Genomic DNA, 20976 nt, shown 5'->3' with positions numbered 1-20976 from the left:
ATTTAGAATTTGAAAAGTAAAATTAGTAACATTATATTAATTATAATATATGATATAGAATGGACTTCTGTGAATGGAAACAAATTGTCCACAAAGACAGATGTTAGTGCATGTAATCATAAGGTACATGGAAAGATTCAACTGTTAACCAGATGTTCACATATAAAAAAAAGCAGTGCAAAAATAAAGACTAGTACTAAGAAGAAGGGGCACATTGAGGAACATTGTTAGTGTTTAAAAATTCATTTGGCACTATAACAACCAAAGCAACATATAACTCAACATATAACTATGTTGACTGATGAAGTTTAAGCTGGTATTGAATTGTCAAGTTATTTAATAATGAACTTTTGTCAGAACTACAACTTGTTGTTTTTAGTTGAAACATCAACGTTCACATATGGACGTACCATCTACAACAGTTATGCGAATTTTTTATTCCGAAAATATATTGTTTAATATATATTCGTATTGGCATACCAATTTTTAAAGTTTAGTAAATTTTGTCATTTTTTGATCATATCTTATGTTTAAAAATTTTCAAGACAACTATAAACTTACGAAGTCAGTGACGTATTATCGAACAAATTTTGATGTCACTCATAATGGTCACAAAATGCTAGAATAAAATCGAATTCATAAATACTAATGCGCATCACGTACTTATCTATGATGTCTCAATATTGTCAAAAAAAGTATTTAAAGTGTATTACGGACATGCATCATATAATTTCTTCTATATAAAAATGTGGTCCATGTTAAAGTCTTGCACCAAGCCCATTGAAAAGTAAATACAGCACTGGTACGTTTATTCAAAAATATACACAACTTCATTGTTTTGTTTTGGATCTTCATATTTTGACTTGAATCGATGACGTTTAATATCAATTTGTCGAAGAATTAATAGTGTAACGTAATCGCTTACTGAAACTTGATTTAATGTTTTAATTATGTTCGTTTAAGTAAATTTCATAGATGACTTCTTTTCAAAAGTGGGAGTATATCGTAAGTTTCGGCTGAAAATCATTTTCACGGAAGCAGAATATTACATCTGCTGTAAATGCTTTTATCTAACATCCCACGTTTTACATTCTTTAATATTAGTAAATAAAATTAAATTTTAAAATTTTATTAAAGATTTATGTTTTTTAATACGTTCGAATATTTTAGTATATTGTAAGTTTTTTTTCAAAACATGGTTATTTTTGAACTACTATTATAAATAATAGTTATTTCTGCTAATAATAGTTATTATTTTTAGCTATATATATTAAGCACAAGAAATGATAAAATATCAATATATAATACTCATACTTATAATTAAATATAATAAAATTATACGCGTAAAGTAGTTGTTTTTTCCAAGATAGCAGTTGTTGAATTACACTTTATTTAAATTATATATTTAATATTGTAAATAATATTTAGTTATTTTCTTTAGCACTCATAGTACATAAGACATTGTTGCGTTATTTACCTCCTTATAATTTAATTATCATTTAAATCAGCTTTGCATAAACAGCTTGAAGTGGCACACCTCTTAAGTTTAAAAAAAAATCTTAATCTGAGTTTTGTTATATCAATTTCTCAAGAACTAAGAAAATCTTCTAAATTAATAATAAAAAATTTTATATAAATGGTTTGTGTAATAATTACAACTGGTGAAAATATAAATTTTACAAAAAAGTGTCCAGTCATTTGATTGCATTGTAAATATTTTTATTGCAATTGAGCATCCGTTGGAGCACCTATTACATTGAATTTATAAATACATTTATTATTTTTTAATATCTCGAACAAAACAATATCTCGAAATTATTATATAATTGAGGGCTCGTTCATGCGATATCAGTTATTAATGAATAGTTTTTATACTTTCAAACTTTCGAGCAATAATTGTTTATCACGTGCTAGAGAAGACGTGTACTTACTCGGCTGTTATATGATTAATTATGAATAAATAAATATAATACAAAATATATAGATAAAGTTATTTATGATAAATAAAGTCATTCAATTCCTTTATGTGAATAATCTAAATAACAATTAATTACTTTAAGAAAAAGTTCTATTTAAGTAGGTCTAATATAATATATACACTCAACTTTAATTAATGCAATTGTCAGGTTAAAGTGTTGATTTTAAATATTTTTAATTAATTATTATTTATATAAACATATTAAATAATTAACACAATTTAAGAGATAACAGTTGAATAGAAATTATTTATTTGAATTAGTTATATTTTAATCAGTATTATTTGGTGTGAGCACTTATTACGTCACTATTCAACTCTTTCCAGAGACATAACTCCCTTTCAGTGTAGGGTTATGTCAGGAGTTAGTTATAGTCCGGCCTCTAATGAAAATCAGATCGTGTACTAGATATGGGTAATAAGTTGAAGGAAGTCACAAATAGTATGAAAACAGGTTTCAGGCTTAAGTGAGTTTGAGTAGCTTTTGTGGTCTGAATTGCCAATATAACAATAATAATATATGTTATATTAATTAAAATTAGAGCAGTTGTTTTATTTTCTTAAAATCAGTTTCAATATATTCATACTTTTACATTTCATCGTTTTTTTACTCAATGGATTATACACTTGTTGTTTCTTTAGATGCAACGATTTAGCATTAATTACTTAGAGATCAAAATACGTTAAAATAAATAAAATAAAATAAAATAAAGTAAAATAAAATAAATTTAAATAATATAAATTAAATAAATAAATAAAATCAATAAGTAAAATAAATAAATAAAATAAATAAAGTAAAGTAAATAAATAAAAAAATAAAAAGAAATTAATATAGAAAAAAAATAAAAAAAATAAATAAAGTAAGGTAAATAAATAAAACAAATAAATGGAATAAATAAATAAAAAAAATTAATGAAGAAAAAAATAAATAAATAAATTCTTTTCGTCAGATTTTTTGAACAAAAATTTATTTGGAATATAATTGTATTCATCTATGACTTAAGAACTAAGGTAGTAACTACTAACAAACGATGGCTATAGATTAGCATTACTTTCAAAAATAATATATCTTTTCAACCTTTTTTAATCAAATGCAATTCATAACATAGTAAAATGTTTTCATTGGAAAATAAATCTTCTACGGTGTGATATTAAACTCAGTGCTATTAAATTACATGATTAAATTACATGAGTATACGACTAGGGTTAAGGCATATATTTAATTTATATTTCATAATTTCTACTTTTAATATTTATTCTGTTTAAAACAAATTAATTTTCAAAATAATTTTTATCTGAAAGAAATAAATTTATATTTATTTTTTTTTATTTCTGAAATATTCCAACTTTTCTTGGACCAATTTTTACAGAAACAATCAGATTGATAATATATCAACTCCATATCTTCGGCTTACAAAATAAAATCTATTTCAATAATATTATTCAAAACAAAATATTATTATTGTTATTATTATAAAATGTAAATATAATTTCTTTCTTAGAATTGTTTTTTACTTAAATTCATACTATTAAAATAATCTATATATTGTTTAAATAACAAAGTACATCTTTCTACAAAAATACATATTTTTCTAAAAAATTTTAATTTTATTTTTTAATACACTAAGGGCTCATATGATAATGCATACTTGAGTATTGATTTAATATTCAAGAGAAATTCGTTTGAATTTATGATAAAGTACATAGTTAACTCTAATCCTCAAAATTGGGCACTTAAGTGTTACTTAATTTAAATGCGCATCGTATAACTTGCACTAGCATTTTATTCAATAAATAATATTATATTTTTTGAGAGTACAAAGCTTTCATCTAACTATTTATAATTTAATGTCCTACTCATCACGAAGTTGATCTATTCTATTCTCTATTTTGATAGGTAGTTATACTAAATCAGAGGAGTTTTTATTTCCACAAATAATTGTACTAAATCATATTGAAGTCATTTTTAATTTATTCAGTAAAAATATAATTTAAGTTAGGAAATTAACGATTAATTTTAAAGCATTTACGAGAGTCAGTCCAATTTTAGTAGTTTCTTTTTATTAGGAGTAGTAGAAGATAATACTGTCCTTTAGCAAATCTACTCTATTTATCACACAATATAATAAAACATCTGTAATTAAAACTTTCTCGTTTAATTAAGGAACAATAATTTAAAAGATTTTTACTAAACTATATATACAAACTATTATATTTAAAAGAATATATGCTATTCTCGTCTAAGAACATTGTACTATATTTTAAGTAGCAATGTTTTGCATCGTTCAGCTCAAAAAGTTCTGTAATTTTAACATAGCCAGCCCTACCTTACTTATTCGACGACTCCATTTACATACTTATAAGTGGTCTTTAAATATCTTTAAGCAAATTATGTTAATTATTACAAACTTAATTTATAGAAAATTTATTGCATATAATAACATTAGTATTCAAAATACCCATTCACAACTGCTTTGTTCTGTTGCATTTGAATATGTATATTGAAGTGTAGATACATTTAGTTTTCAGTCGTGTTTCGCTAACTTGTTTACTGCAAACTATTTTATAGTAGATTTGTGGATTATTGAATTAAATTTGTGGATTATTGACAGATACTAAGATACATTTATTAAATAGTTTCACATTTACTACTGCAATATTTACCGGAATTAAAGAGAATAAATAGTAGCATATCATTATATTATTATTGTATTAATTTTAATTATTTAAGATTATTTAATTTGTTTAGCTGCTAGACTTATAAAATAGGGAAATAATTAAAATTATAAAAAGTCATGTTATTTATGCGTAGATTTAATAAGTTTACTTTTTTTACATTGGGTCAGGTGAAGTTTTTTATCCTTAGGAATGTATCGAAAAGTAATTAAATCTGTAAAAAACTGTTAAATCATAACAGTTGAATGAACTTTTCTGAAAAACCTTAGGAAACTTATAAAGTTGGACGCTTTGTAGTACTTTTCCTTCATACTTATTAACTTATTTAATTCTTATTAGATATAACACAATTTAAAACAATAATTTGTCTTCTGAGTGAACTTGATATTTACTTATATTCATATTTATAATACACGCATACATGCATGTATGCCTTTTAAGGCAATAACAACAATTGCAACAACAAAAGTAGAAAAAGAAGAAGGAAGATGCAAAAAAAAAAAATAAAAGTGTTATTAAAATTAAGAAAAGAAAGGCGAAAGATAATCTTGATTTTGTTTTTTTCTTTAGAAGCCTGGAGAAGTCTAGAAGTCTAAAGATAAAGATTGATACCAGATGTCCTTTTAATAATAATTAAGCACTATTCCATTAATCGATATGACAAGAGATAACTGTTGTTTAAGTTAGATTCCGCAGGATGTATTGGAGTCTACAAGCATTGTTGGGGTTTTAGAATAAGTAATATCTTTTATGGTAAAAATAGAACTGAACTCTCACTAACTCTAATGAGAAACCTTCATTTCACCTAAACCCACAAAAACGCAGCTTAGTTCCAAGTTTTTTTCATTAATGGCGTTGATGTACAAATCTTTTACTGTATGGGTTATAATTTAGAAAAGTTATAGAACAATATTTGTTTTTTCAAGACTTTTTGATTTCAGTTCTTTTTGTTTTAGTTCTTATTTTATTTCTTCTTGTCGTTAGAGCCATGTTGTACAGGGAGTCATGATCACATCAAAATAAAAATTGTTCTTGTTTTCAATGAAGAAATTAAATTAAGAAATTGAGAATGGAAAAGATATTAAATTTCAATTAAAATTGGGTCACGGTGACGATACTTTGCGTGCCTCATCACATTGGTCAAAACAGTGTTGCTTTTTTCTAGTCAAAGTCTATGTCACCTTGAATCATAATCATAACTGTCTGTGCACATAAGTAGTTGTCTATTTTGAATAGTATCTTTTGAATTTGAAAGAGAGATTTTACTTTAAGATTCTGTTTTAACTAAATATATAGTTTGTTTGATTATAGTATATATGTGACTGACGATAGCTATTGAATGGTCAAAATTCAAAACTTTAGTGGATAATTTTTATAGCTTTCGTCATCTTAATATAGGTTGTCAATGTTTCAAGCTTTAAGTTTATGTATAGTGTGAAATCAAGATAAAGAACAAGATTGAAAATTTTGAACACTCTCCGAATACTATCATTGTTACTATCTTAGAGTAAGTTTAGATTTAAAGGGTTTTTTTTATGTTGAGGAGGTGGAATGCTTTATACACCGTCAAACCGACCGTCTTCGAAATGGTGTATCCGATTCCCTAGCATTAATACGTAGTGTACGGATTAAAATATCCCCTCTTCGGAGAGACTTATACCCCCTCGAAACCGCTTTTGGATTACTCCGAGGAGGGTCTCTTTTATGTTGGCATTTCAAGCCACGCTCTAGTGATTTATGAACTGCGTCTAGACCACAGGTGTCTGCACCAAAAAAACTTTTTATTATTCTAGTTGTATACTTCTCCTTTCTACGTCTAATTTCATCGGTGTGAGGACTTAAATCACATATGACTCTATCGTTTACCAACTCTCTGGGTTCAATCTCATCTTTTCCACTATATTTTCGGGACTTATATGTCAAATCTGTGCTATTATCTCTTCTTTACTTGTGAGTTACCTATTACAATAAAATAGTAGTAATTTGAGTTCAATCATATTTGACAATTATTAGGTTGTTTATGAAAATAAATCTTGTCACAATTCCATGAAAGAAATAAACAGTACCATTCTCTTGATATTCTATTATTTTTCTTAACAAATAATGAGACGCAATTTTTCCGTTCAACTCAAAAGTTCGAGAGCAAAAATTATGCTCGTATAAGTAAGGAAATAGTTATCTCAATTATTCTTCCAATATGGCTTAAATAGCGTTGGTGGCGTACTGTAATCGATCAACTTGTAATTCTTATTTTAAATTTAAATGGGTTAAGTACGTTATAAATGTAATACTACGGGTTTAATTTATTCTCGTGTAAGTGTTAATTATGGATTGCTATGCAATCGTAAAATATGCCATGCAATCCAATGGGTCGTTGGTTTAATTATTTTCTCGATACTGAGAACAGCATTGTGTAGTTAAAGTGTTAAATGCGCTTTTAACGGGAACCGGTATATGAGCTCATTTTAAAAGTATCTTATTGTTTACAAAATCTGAGAAATGTTTACTTCATTAACGTCAGTAAGTAGTAAAGAAAACTAAACGTCAATAGTACTCAATATTTTTACAAAGCTGCAATGATCTTACCTATTTTAGTCATGCATGTAAATATGTGTAAAGTGTAATTTGGTAATACAAGATTAACCAAATCGATCCGAAAACATCAGCTCAGACGTACTAAATCAATCGAGTGCCCTGCACTGTTATATGCACTCCGAGAGATCTGACATAGCTTATTACAAAAGTATGCGATATCAAGTAGGTAGGCGTTCAACGCGAGTGAGTTTGATAGCGAAGGCGATGCGAGGGAAGGCAGCAAATGTTTTTGTATTAAAAATAATTTTTAATTTGATAAAGCGAATTTATTCAAAGATGCTTGAAGTAATACTTATCAATAATCGATCAGTTTGTGAATGGACTTCAAGCGTTAAGGAGGTACAATTTTCATTTGGGAAAATACATGTTCCAACGAAATAATTTAGAATTTTTATTTAAAAATAACAAATTAAAGTTTTTCTAAGAATTTAATAACTACGATCATGGCTAAAAATCGACGACATGATATTGAAGGTATTGTGTGCATGTGTTTAAAGTTTTTTAAAAATATGTGATATATAAAAAAATAACTTTATTTTAAATTTAAAATTAAAAAATAATTTTATACAAATAATTTAATTTAATTATAAAATAAAAATAAATGGCAAACTGCTATTTTATTTGATTAAATATATAAAATCGGAATAAAAGCCACAGTAATTAAATCAAATCATTTTTTAATAAAATATTCTGCAAATCATTATGATATATTCAAACTCAGTGTTAGGAAAGATAACCTACAAAATTAACAGTAATAAAATAATGAGTGATAAGTACTTATTTCCTTTGAATATTTTATAAGCTTTCCATATTAAATATAAAAAAAAATACCCATAAAATCAAAAGTGACAAACAAAATCATTAATATTCAGTTAATTTTGAAAAAAAAATTAATTACTCCATAAAGCGTTTGTTACATATTTTTTAAATGCTTTTTGTTAAGTTCATAATATTTGAAGAATAATATAAAAATAATAATTAAAATAGCTTAAAGATATTTCAAAAGTTTTTAACTACAAATCTGTATCTCAATAGAGAGCACTGTTCAATGAAGTTGAAAGACAGGTATGAACAAATGAATTCATCACAGAACTTTAATGTAATTTATTCTTTGATAGGAAATATTTAAGTTTTATAATAAAAATGTTTTCCAAAATGTTATTTGTTTAACAAGTCCACGTATAAGTCCAGTGAGGTGTAGTTCATGAATGAAAAAAAATCTAAACATTACATTTTAATATTATTATCCATATACACAATATATACACATATACACATAAATAGGTATCAGCGGTGAGGATATTTACTGACGATCGTATACGTCAGAAAATATTATCTTGGAAATGTTGTCAAAATTTTAAGTGGTTTATGGGCTTAGAAACGGATTTCACCTTACCTACAATAGATATTAACAGAGTACTGGCACCTAAAGAATTGGAGCATTGTGGCCATGGTTATAGCTTTTACCTTAAATAATTAGTAATAATTTTAAGAAATGTTATAAATGATGACAACATATCACAACCACATAATTTTTGTCATAATTCTATAATTTCATTAACTGTTACACGTTTAAAAGCAATTTCCAATCAGATACTAATAGGTGGAGAAAAAAACGAAAATTTTTGTTAAGAACACTTATAACAGAATTAATTCATTACATATTTTCTCTATTCCTACAAGGATCTTACATAAGGATATTTGTAGTATCCTTGTATTAATTGGTTAATTTTTGACTTCATATAACAAGTTATAAAGATATAATAGGGTGTAATTCAGTTGATAGGTAGAAACTACATACTAAAAAAATGACTAATTTCGGTTTATTTTATTACTATCCTTCTTTACCATATCCAACAAAAACATGGCAAAATTTTAAAGGACTATGTAAAGTACCAAGCTTAATATAATGGCACTAATCCATGGCTACCAAGTTTGCAATGATAAAATGTTTTAACCCAGACTTACTAAAATTATATATATGTAAACAACGTCATTTTTTATAGAATTTTTAAGGTGACCGTGATTTTTCAAATGTTAATTTACATAAACCCTTAAACACTATATAGATGTCCTACACTCAGAAAAATATACATCTACACATTCTAGTTAAATTGACCTGATTATTTTGTCAGACTCATATTGTAAAGAAGATGTGGTTAAACCAACATGATGCGTCGAGTAAGAATATTTGATCTGAAATTTATTTCAAAACTGGTTAAATCAACCAAATTATTTTTCCAAGTGTATACAGACAACGCTTTAATTTTTTTTTAATTTGTGTCTAGAGTATAGGGCTTGTCGCCTAAATGACGATTTGTTAGTTAAGAGATATGATCACTAATTACATCTACAAACCGGTATTTACCGGTATTTGCAGTGGCGAGTGACATTTTATATTTGACTAACAATGCATAATGCTGAGCATTACCTGATTCCGCAACTGGGGACATATCCGACGAGACACAGTTAACTCCATACAGAACTTTATTGTTAAGTATTGTGAATATTGTGGTTGCTATAGTTTCTTTAATAACCAGTTATTTAATTAGAGAATTAACAATGTTTACACTATAGAATCTATCAGTATACATATATATGTATTCTTATTACTTTGGTCCAATTAAATAAGACAGTGTCCTTTCGTATGTTAAGTATGCTAAAAAAAATTCATAAAAAATACGAAGGCACGAATTATACGAAGATATGTGTGTTAGTCGTAACGTTGTGGAAAATTCCTTATACCAAAATCACATTTAAATATAGAAAATATATTACAGAACACAAACAATTCTTATCAGTATTAAAAAAAAACTGATGAAACATGTTTACTTTGCACTTCATTTAATTTATTGCAAATTGTGTTACATATATTATTAATTATTATGAGAAAAGTAATACCAAAAAGTTTAAGTCAAACCATCTCGTCAAGAAAGGTCACTATACAAAAACAGATAAAAATTTGGTAATCTTAATTAAATACTGCAACAGATCACATCAGATCATACAAAATACTGAAAAAGTTATCAGATATCGCATGTTTTATATAGATGCACATTAACCTTTATATAGGTATTTTTTTATAAATAATTTTTTTTTATAAAAAAGACCCAGACTCTTTTAAATAATAGTTTCGTTATCTCTTTAAGGATCAATCAAAGGTTTGTTATTAAAAAAGTTTGATTAGTGGCGCATGTGAAATGAAGTACTATTTATAAATATTAAATAATATAAAAAATATAAATATCGCTTTCATCGCTTTCAATTAGAAGAGCGTGGAAATAAATCATTCCATAGTGTTCTAAGAACAAATAACCTTATTAATTGAAGACACAAGAAGTAAACAAAAATTAATAAAATATTCGAGAAAGATAAGAATAATAACACATTTTTGAAACTTATATGACCTTGGAAATCAAATGTCGAAGAGGTGATCACCTAACAAATGTTGAGAAATTCTAATTTATATGTTAACTGCTTTTTACTAGATCAGAACAGCAATTCTCTGGTGTTAATCAGATTAAAAGCAAAAGGAAGAGACAACGACTTTAAGGAGTAATTACATCGACTCATTTTCTCACAGAGGAAGACTTTCCAGAGCAATACTGAATAATCAAGTATTAGTTAAATAAAGACTTTTTATATAAATTATTTTTTTTGAATTTAATTTAATGTTTCATAAACATTTAAACAACTAAGCTTATCAATATTTAAATGTAAATAGAAAATATAGGTGTTTCAAGTATTTTTAGCAATGTAAGAGTTTAGACTACAGTTAATGAAATTTTCTCTATATTGAAATAATCTGGGTGATCTTCGTAGTATTGTGCAATTGAGACTCTTTTATTTCTACGGTTTTTATCACACGAGTATCTACTAGTTCTTATAAAAACGATTGTTAATAAAATTAATTACCAAATATTAAGTATCAAACTCACAGTCATAATTTAATTCAGATCTTAACACCGGTTTAACTATGAATGAAATCAGTAAAGTTGACGGGTTAAGCATGGCTTAAGTCAGCTTTCAGACTTAAAGTGACTCACACTTTTAAACCTTTTTAATAGGCTAAATTAATTGACTGAAAAATAACAATTCCGATTATTATTGATAATTACTTTGTTTTTAAAGAAAAGCTAAGACTGCTATTAATTTATTATGTATGTAATAATTAAAAATTTAATGTTTTTTATTACAGTAACTTTAAGAAAGATAGAGAAAGTACCTAACGTCTGCTTTATTATTATCTCGTGCATTCACAACGTAGATTAAACATGTTAAGGATTTGTATCCAAGTGCATATTACGAGTAGTTACTGAAGAATACTCCGATCTTCCTTTAAATAGCGCTTAGAGCAGCAATGAAGCTCTAAAATTGGTTTTAACCCTCTTTATACTGTCTTATAAGAGGCCACAATTACTTAATCTGAGTTTGTAGTAATAAAGTATACAATTAATTAATTTCTACTAATATCTCTCATTAATAATTCTACTATCAGTTTGAAATTTTAAGACTTTAACCGAGTGGTTTTAATTAAGCTGAGATGATTATTCCGTAGTACTCTATGAACTAACTACCTTACTTCTTGAACACTAATTCAGTTCTTCTGAAAATTTCCATAAATATTATACTCCTTCTTTTATTTGATGAAGCAGACACCTTCTCAAATGGTCTCAAGCATTACATAAAATTTAATTCGACTATTGTGTACTCCCATTATTTTTTAGGTATCTCGTTACTTGAAATTTATGTCTTGGATTTTGAGTTTTGAAAATTGCTTCGAAATTTAAATTTCGCCAATTCATTAAGCAGTTCTGACAGGTTTATAATTTGTCATCTACAGGTAACTTCATAAAGATATATTTTCGATTACTGGAATATATTTCTGTCCCAATTTGGAAAAATTAGTTTTGTTGCTCGAATTAGTTAATCTCGAACGGGTGAACGGTTTAAAATATAGCAAAAAATGATAAAAAAATATCGTCTGTTCAATAAGGGTGCCATGAGGAGAGTCATTGGATTTCTCACCGATCAATGCAACTCTGTCGAAGTTATTTAATCCTTCAAAATGGACTTTCTTTCTTAACGAATTTCCGTAAAATGAATGTTGAAAAGTTTTAAAAATTTTTCTTTCTAGTGATTAATATATTAGCCATAGATAAAGTACTAAAATGATTTTTGAAAGCAGTTTGTCTTATTATTAAATTAATTGGTAAATTATTTATATATGTATATTAAATTTACAGGAAACCATTTTCTCTTATAATTATTTTAACTTATTTTCCCACATATTTTTATTTTTTTTTAAAAAAAATGTTTTTTTATATTTTTCCAGACTGTCTACTTATATTCTTTTCTAGACTATCTTAAGTATATTATAACTGTTTTTTTTTTTTAAATATTATTAAAAAATTTTAAATTAAAAATATGGAACTAAAGTTAGAAGTTCCAGTAACTATAAAACACTTAACCACTGGATATTTTATACTATCCAGTCTATAAGAAAGTATATATATACTTCTATTTATACTAGAAGCAACAGTTCTCTTTGTAAAGTATATTACGTTTTGAATACAATTGAATCTATATACTTACGGTAATGATAGCAAAATTAGTTGTCTATATATTATCTATACAAACGATTACGTTGGGATTAATAAAAAAAATGTTATACGAGTATATTTAAGTCAATATCAATGAAAAATATAACTATAAAAATATTGTTTTTACTTTGTAATATATTTGATTTATTGAAAGTTAAATGGATTATGTAAAAAAAATTTAATTATATATTAATAAGTCGTATTTTTATAATTATTAATAATTTGTTTTTCAACTTTGCTGAGTTGTTCTCTGTTGAGCACAGCACCGAAGTGACGTACCGAAAGGGTACTGTATTAATTTATTGCGGTAATAAAATTCTAGACAACAAGTGTCAACCACTTATGCGTAGATCTCGATTGGTTTACACAGGAAGTAGACTAATTTTAAAACGCCATATTTATTAGTTTTGTGCTATAGATCTATCACATACATATATAGCATATATGGTTTACAGTAAATATTTTTGCTTCGATTAGAAGTCATACGCTCGTGTAGGAAAAATACTTTCGAAACATTTTTAAGTGCTTTATTTTTATATTTATGTACATTTTTTATTACGTTTTAATGTCTAAACTGAGTGCTAAGATAGCCTCACGTCGCTGAACCTTAACTTGTTTTGCCTAAATTACTTTGCATTACATCACATGAATCTATGCCGAGCGTGTCTATATTAAATAATTTAATTAAATCTTACATCAACAAATACAGAATGCAAACAAATCGAAGCCGCCGGCGTTGATTGATAAGCGCTCAACGCGATTGAAAAGTGCATCGCTTACAAATATAGTTCAGTCAATCAATATTCTAAGCACCAAAAAAAAAAAAAACAAAACACTTTAGGAGGCAAATATTGTACTAAAGAACTAGAAAACATTTTGAGTTGCTAATTGAATAATAAAAAATATTTTTAATCAATTATTTATTTCAGATTCGACCTTTGGCATACGTCATTTGCAATGCTTCTTGCTCTTCTGCGGCTTGTCTGTGGCCTATGCGCTGCGTGTGAACTTATCGGTGGCGATTGTTGCCATGACGGACAGCAATTCAACAAATCCTGACTTTACCGTAAGTTATTTGATGAAAATATTTTAAAGAAATAATTTAATAATTTTTTCATTTATATTTAAAGGAATACAATTGGACGGAAAAAACGAAATCCCTGCTCCTGAGCAGCTTTTTCTGGGGTTACGTTGTAACGCAAGTGCCAGCCGGCAGCTTGGCACGAAAGTTTGGTGGCAAGGTAATGTTGCTCTACGGAATTCTTATTTGCTCATTGGGTGCTGTACTGACACCGTTAGCTGCTGACATTGGCGACTGGAAACTGGTATGTGCTCTGCGAGTTATACAGGGATTGAGTCAAGGTGTAGTGTTTCCTTCCACACATACCATACTTTCAAAATGGGCGCCGGTGGACGAACGTGGTACCTTAGGTACTTATTGTTACGCTGGTTCGCAATTCGGCACAGTTATTATGTTGGCATCAAGTGGTCTACTCGCTTCATCATCACTTGGCTGGCCTAGCATATTTTATATATCTGGCTCCGTTGGTTTGGTGTGGGTTGCCGCTTGGATTTTGTGGGGCGCAAGCTCACCAAATGATTTTAAATCAATTTCGAATGAAGAGAAGAAGTTGATTGAAACCTCACTAGGACAAAATGTTGAGAATGATGATAACAAGAAAACCGTTAAAACACCATGGGGCAAATTCTTCACTTCAATGCCTTTCTTAGTGCTTATATTAGTGCATAGTACACACAATTGGGGCTTCTGGACTTTGTTAACGGAAATACCATCGTACATGAAAAATGTATTGGGCATGGATATTAAGAGTAATGCTTTGTTATCAGCTTTACCTTATCTGGTTATGTGTTTGCTTAGCTTCGCGTTTTCCGCAATTTCTTCTCTGCTAAGCAAACGTCAATGCATACCACTTGGGGCTAGTCGAAAATTATTCAATTCTATTGGACACTGGATTCCTATGATTTCTTTGATTGGTTTGGCTTATGTTGCTGCTAACCAAACAAATTTGGCTATAGTGCTTTTAACGATAACTGTTGGTATTAATGCCGCCACATACCTCGGCTTCCAAGTGAATCACATTGATTTATCGCCAAATTTCGCAGGCATATTGATGGGCATCACCAATTGTGCAGCCAATATCATGAGTATCATTGCTCCATTAATAGTCGGTTTCATTGTGACAAACGAGGTAATTTTGAATAATTGTTATTAATAATGACAATATTATTAACTTAATGTCATTTCCATTTTCTTTTTATAGAAAAATCCTGATCAATGGCGTATTATATTTTTCATTGCTGCATTTTTCTATTTCTTCGGCAATCTTCTGTTCATCATATTCGGTAAGACAAATGTGCAGCCATGGAACGATCCTGAAACAATGCATCTTTCGAGAAAACGTAACTCAACACAATTGGAATCACAACATTAGAACATCCTTACCTTGTTCAAGCTTCTGAACCGTTCGAGATCAGAGCTCCAGTTGTAAACTTAGAATCGAACGTGCCTGCTATTTATATTAAATTTCACGATCTGAATCGCATTTCATTGTTGCTGTCTGAGTATGTGCATCAATTGTTGAAGTTAGAATGTTTTCATATTATAGTAAAAATATTTTTAATTATTATTAGTTATGTAAGTGTTTATCTTATTTATAAGATTAAAATAAAATAAAAACGATTTTATTAACATATAACATTAAGAACCTCTTATGGAATTTATTACCGAATTTATTAAAGTGTTCTTTTCATGAGAGACCTGGCTTTAATTTCTTGTAGGATATAGATATTGAGATCCATATCAATGAAATTTTCCGAAATTTATAACTATTTTATAGATCAAAATCAAATTTTCTAGGGCTTGGTTGAATGGTTAGTTGTAGTGGCAGGTCAATAAATGTACTTATACTTCTCATTATTAAGAATTTTAACGGTTTTACGAACATACTCGTATTTCTCACAAGAGACCCGGTGCTATAGAAACTTAGTCTATTGTTGTAAAGTCAAGTAATTTAATAGATCTTTTGTGGTCATATGAATTTTGTGTTGACTTTCCTAACTGCGCAAAAAGTTGCAAATCCTAGAAGTTTTAATAATAATGGAACTATGTGATTGTTAAATCATATCCACCATCAAACCTATAGAGTCCACTTAGAACGTAAGTTTGTTTTGCAACATACAACCATTTTTGACTTTGTTTTCCAGTTGGTGAATTAATTCTTCCCAGATCTTTTTTACTAAGTAATCTGGCTTTGACGATTAAATAATGGACCTTATTTTTAAACGTTGCTGTTATTTAGTTTTTTCAATTTTACCGAACTACTATAAATGTGATGCCTTCAACCATTTCTAAAACAAATATAACTTCTACAGATCTATGAAAAAAAAATTACTATTTGTAATATGGAATTTGCTATTCCATATTACAATAACAAAAATGAAGAATTAAAGAACTTCGGTAATATGTATAGACACATTTGACACGAACACACAAAGGCAGTTAATCAGACACTTATAGATAGTGATTCGAAGGAAGGATTAGTTAATATTATTAACTGTAGAATCATGGAAGAAGAGAAAATTTTGATTCCGATATAACGTACACAGCATCTCCAGCAATAAATGAAAACAACACGTAATCAATATGAGTACCTTCACTTTAATCTAGAACTTACATATCGAAACCAAAAAAACTACTTATGTCAGATATTCAGATAGCCATAAAGGCACTCAAATCTGATAAAAAAAGCTGATGCACTTGAAAGGAAATGAACAGGATCTTCAATTATAGATGTTAAGCACTTTTGTGACGTAGGAAATAGATTCACTGGTTATTAGAAGGAAAGAAAAAAAACAAAGAAAATTATGATAACAGAACCTACTTATTATTAAGTTACTTATTATTATATTAAACATATTCTTGCAACCTCAGTCGATTAAGAAATGTCTGAACTCTATGATATTTATACCTAGCACTTAAATAAACTAATAATTGTTTCTGACTGAATTTATATGTTGTGAAAAGAGAAGGGGGGAGGGGGGAGACAGCAAAGCATATGCTGTGGAGCTTCCTTACATTAATGCATAAATGATCAACAAACTATTAGACGTATAAACAACATTCGAAAATAAACTGTTAATTCAAAGAATAAAGCAGATACTATTATTTATTATAGAGAAAGGTCTAGAATCACTCTTCATCCATGTTGAGGGCACAATACATTTTGAGGTTGTGATGCAATATTTTATTTTTCTAATTGTAAAAATAAAAAAAAAATTAATTATTTTGCAAAAACGAAGGTATATAACAATTCATTAGCTATTTTAGTTGAGAAAAAGTTTAGATGATTATTAATTAAAAATAGACTAGTTTAGCTAACTGCGCTATTCTTGTTAATTATTCTACACAGTTTATCGCAGCTTGAATAACTGCATTCATTTTTAAATACATTATTTAGAAATATATCTAGTTCTGTTGGTTTCTAAATAATTAATAATATAAACAATACATACAAACCAATACGAGTACACGTATTTTCATTTCATTTACGATTCCTAAAAGGTGTGTTCATAGTATTTTTAAAATAGTGCTTAATAACACTTCTTCGTCATATAGTAACTTCTTCATCATATAATAACTTCTTCATCATTATTAAATTTTTCGAACACTACTGATCGCAGTTGGGCACTACTGCGATCACTAACTAACTGAGAAACACATCAATATTAATGATATTATACGCATTATAATTATTATTAATATTATGCATTAATAATCAAAAAATCATCTTTGAATTCAGATCCTCCGCATTTACCCTAAGGTATTTTGTACTCTTTTTTTTTAAATCTGGAATATATTATTAACCGATAAACATTGAATTAACAATACTAGAAAGTTTCTTTGAAGTAGAGGAATCGGCTCTTGCCAATTGTAATCCGGTCTGCATGTTTTTATTATGATTATCGTGTTGAATATTTTTCTAGTATCTTCTCAAATACTACTAAATCAGTTCTTAGTTGAAATTGCTGCTACTACGAGTCACTACTTAAATAAATGATAATTAATATAGATTTATGAGCTTTATTTTATAAGCATATTTTATCTAGAAAGTGGAGGACTGTTTTTAAAAATAACGAAATAAATTTTTATGAATGGAATATTTTTAGTAAGTTTTTTTATACAATTTCGGATACTTTTTATATAGAATATGCTTGTTCTATATACGATTTATACAAAACATACAAATTTATACATTCTATAAATTTAAAAGCTATGTTTCATAGATTTATATTGTATAATAAGTAATCGAAATTGTTCAATATTCAATCCATCAAAATTAATTATGTTAACTTTGAAATAGGCAGCATCGAGTCCGAAAGAATTACTCCAGCGCTTGACTCCACGTTACAGTCAACCTTCATATGCTGATTGAGGTGTTGCTTTAAACTCTTTTAACAAATATATTTGAAGGCCACAATGAACTAGAAACGTTTACCCTGATGTGATTATCTTAGATTTTTTTGTTAAGAGAAAGTCAGAAGAGACCATCTCAGATGAGTACGGTGCTTAGAAGGTTACTTTCGTTGATTTCTTTACCAAAAACTTTTGCGCAACGATGGATCTACACTTCAGTGAACATACTGAAGTGTAGATCGCGCTTAAATTTCGTACGTTAATACAGTACAATGTTACCAACTTACAGATATTATGAGAATATATTTTAATTGCGTTACTAAGATTGTTAATTTCACATTTAGATTTAAATTTAGGTACACATAAATTATATACATATACCAGTACATTTATTATAAATAAATACTGTATGTTATTTAAGGTGTAAATATCACTTTTATAAAACGTGATTATAATATTTTATGTTACATATATATGAATTTATAAATTCAAAAGAATCCTTTTTATCTAATATGTTAGCAAACGAAAAACAACACTTAACAAATAATGCAATACCGAAAGTATCCAGTTATTTGCACTACAAAACCAATGACCCCCCAACATACAAGCACTGAGCTAAGTATATCACTTAATGCAATGTCATTGCGCTATAAATTAACCAAGATTATCCAAATTTCTGTTCTAACTGTTAAATTCTTATCACCTGAAAAGATAGTCAACTTAGCTAAAATGTGTTTAATTTCTGTGAGATGTAATCAGAAGATATATTGAGCGTTAGTGACACAGAACTGCAACAAAATGGCTAAGAATCGCCGCTTGGAAGGTGAAGTTGAGAGTAAGTTAAATATTCTTATAATGATACTAAATAACTTATTAATCGACTTCTACTTCGAAAGCTTCATTTCTCGGAGTCAGACACATCCAATGCTTACTATTATTCAGTGCAGTTTCAATGGCATTCGCCACACGTGTAAATCTCTCCATTTCAATAGTTGCAATGACCGACGAGAAGTTTGAAGGAGCGGGTGAGAAAGTAAGTACACAATAAAATTCCAGATAAAAAATAAGGGATATTAATTTTTTACAGACCTACGATTGGAATGAAAAAATAAAATCAGTGCTTCTCAGCAGTTTCTTTTGGGGTTATATATTGACACAGTTCCCGGCCGGACTACTTGCACGTAAATTTGGTGGCAAGAATATGCTTTTGTATGGAATCTTCATCTCCTCAATACTTACCTTATTAACACCTTGGATAGTCAAAATAGGAAATTGGCAGGCACTATGTGTTTCACGTATTGTGCAAGGAATTTCACAAGGCGTAATATTTCCCACGTGTCACACTATATTATCGCAGTGGGCACCTTTGGAAGAACGAGGCCTTTTAGGTACATTATCTTACTCTGGCAGTCAATTTGGCACAGTCGTAATGTTATCCACCAGCGGAGTCCTAATTTCAAAGTACGGCTGGCCAAGCGTATTTTACATTCCAGGTTTTATTTCACTACTTTGGGTTGTGGTATATTATATATGGGGCGCCAGCACACCGAAAGAATCGAAGTCTATAACGGCAGAGGAAAAGGAATTAATAGAAACTTCAATAGGCTCTAAAGAAAATCAACCAAAAGGAATAAAAAATATACCATGGCTAAGTATATTCACGTCGGTACCTTTTTGGATGTTATTTATTGTGCATTGTTCGGCTAATTGGGGATTCTGGACATTGCTCATTGAAATTCCTTCATACTTGAAAAATATGTTGGGAATGGATATTAAAAGTAATGCACTGTTATCAGCACTGCCATATACTGTTATGTTCTTTTTGGGATTTGTATTTTCTGGTATATCAAAATTACTAAACAAATATAAATGTTTAACGATACCCACAAGTCGGAAAGTGTTCAATACGATAGGTTTTTGGATACCAATGATCACATTATTTATGCTAGGCTATATAGGCGCTGATAATATCAATTTGGCTGTAACGCTACTTACGATTACAGTTGGTCTATTTGCAGCCACATTCCATGGTTTTCAAGTCAATCATATGGATTTATCACCCAACTATGCCGGTGTTATGATGGGTATTACAAACCTAGCGGCGAATGTAATGAGTCTGCTGGCACCATTAACAGTTGGCTTCATTGTGACAGATGTGGTAAGATTTCAGCAATATAACTTATAAAGTTTAGATAACACTATATAATTATTATCATTATTACTTTTTAAGTTTAAACTAGTCTTAATAAAGCGTAATGTTATAATCGCGGTAATATATCTATATTAAAAAAATTTAAAATGTACAAAAAAGTTTATAAAAGATTAGACTAAATACTTAAAACGTGAACTAAAGTTTTTAACTTAATATGAAATCGAATTAAAATCAAACTAAAAATAATCTATAACATTTTTTGTATTATTTCAGACAAATCCTAGTCAATGGCGGATAATATTTTTTATTGCAGCCATATTTTACTTTATCGGAAATCTTCTGTTTATAGTGTTCGGAAAGGCAACTGTGCAAACATGGAATAACCCAGAGTCCATTCAGTTAAATGAAACTACAAATAAAACAAAAACACCAATCTAAATCTTGGGCTGATAAAAGAATTTATACAATTTAATAATGTGTATTTGAAAATTGTATAAATTTATAAAACAATTATTTAATAATTTATATTATTTATTCTTGT

General features: G+C 28.2%; 2 protein-coding genes across 4 annotated transcripts in view; both read left to right on the top strand.

The window, feature by feature from the left end:
- LOC119678253 (putative inorganic phosphate cotransporter) overlaps positions 1-15623 on the top strand; it is a 58354-nt gene extending 42731 nt beyond the window's left edge. For 2 of the 3 annotated variants that reach the window (XM_038089984.1, XM_038089983.1), the window contains exons 2-4: positions 13779-13915; positions 13980-15059; positions 15132-15623. In XM_038089984.1, the coding sequence (XP_037945912.1) occupies positions 13779-13915; positions 13980-15059; positions 15132-15302 (1388 nt within the window). In that variant the 3' untranslated portion in view covers positions 15303-15623. Of the gene's footprint in view, positions 1-7550; positions 7721-13778; positions 13916-13979; positions 15060-15131 lie in introns of those variants that run through there. The other variant, XM_038089985.1, reaches the window with a different exon arrangement.
- A 3433-nt stretch (positions 15624-19056) lies between these two features.
- On the top strand, positions 19057-20914 carry LOC119681243 (putative inorganic phosphate cotransporter). Its single transcript, XM_038094373.1, has 4 exons — positions 19057-19118; positions 19180-19316; positions 19371-20441; positions 20709-20914. Exons 1-4 carry the CDS (start codon positions 19082-19084, stop codon positions 20871-20873), a joined length of 1410 nt encoding a protein of 469 aa, XP_037950301.1. The 5' UTR covers positions 19057-19081; the 3' UTR covers positions 20874-20914.
- The last annotated feature ends 62 nt before the right edge of the window (positions 20915-20976 follow it).

The sequence above is a fragment of the Teleopsis dalmanni genome, chromosome 2 (assembly GCF_002237135.1).
Source record: "Teleopsis dalmanni isolate 2A chromosome 2, ASM223713v2, whole genome shotgun sequence".
Lineage (NCBI taxonomy): Eukaryota > Metazoa > Arthropoda > Insecta > Diptera > Diopsidae > Teleopsis > Teleopsis dalmanni.
This window is presented reverse-complemented; position numbering and strand designations above follow the sequence as displayed.

Coding starts and splice junctions, on each gene's coding strand:
- LOC119681243 (XM_038094373.1), top strand. CDS start 19,082: ATGGCTAAGAATCGCCGCTTGGAAGGTGAAGTTGAGA. Junction 19,119..19,179: donor CTTGGAAGGTGAAGTTGAGA/GTAAGTTAAATA, acceptor CTACTTCGAAAG/CTTCATTTCTCGGAGTCAGA. Junction 19,317..19,370: donor TTGAAGGAGCGGGTGAGAAA/GTAAGTACACAA, acceptor AATTTTTTACAG/ACCTACGATTGGAATGAAAA.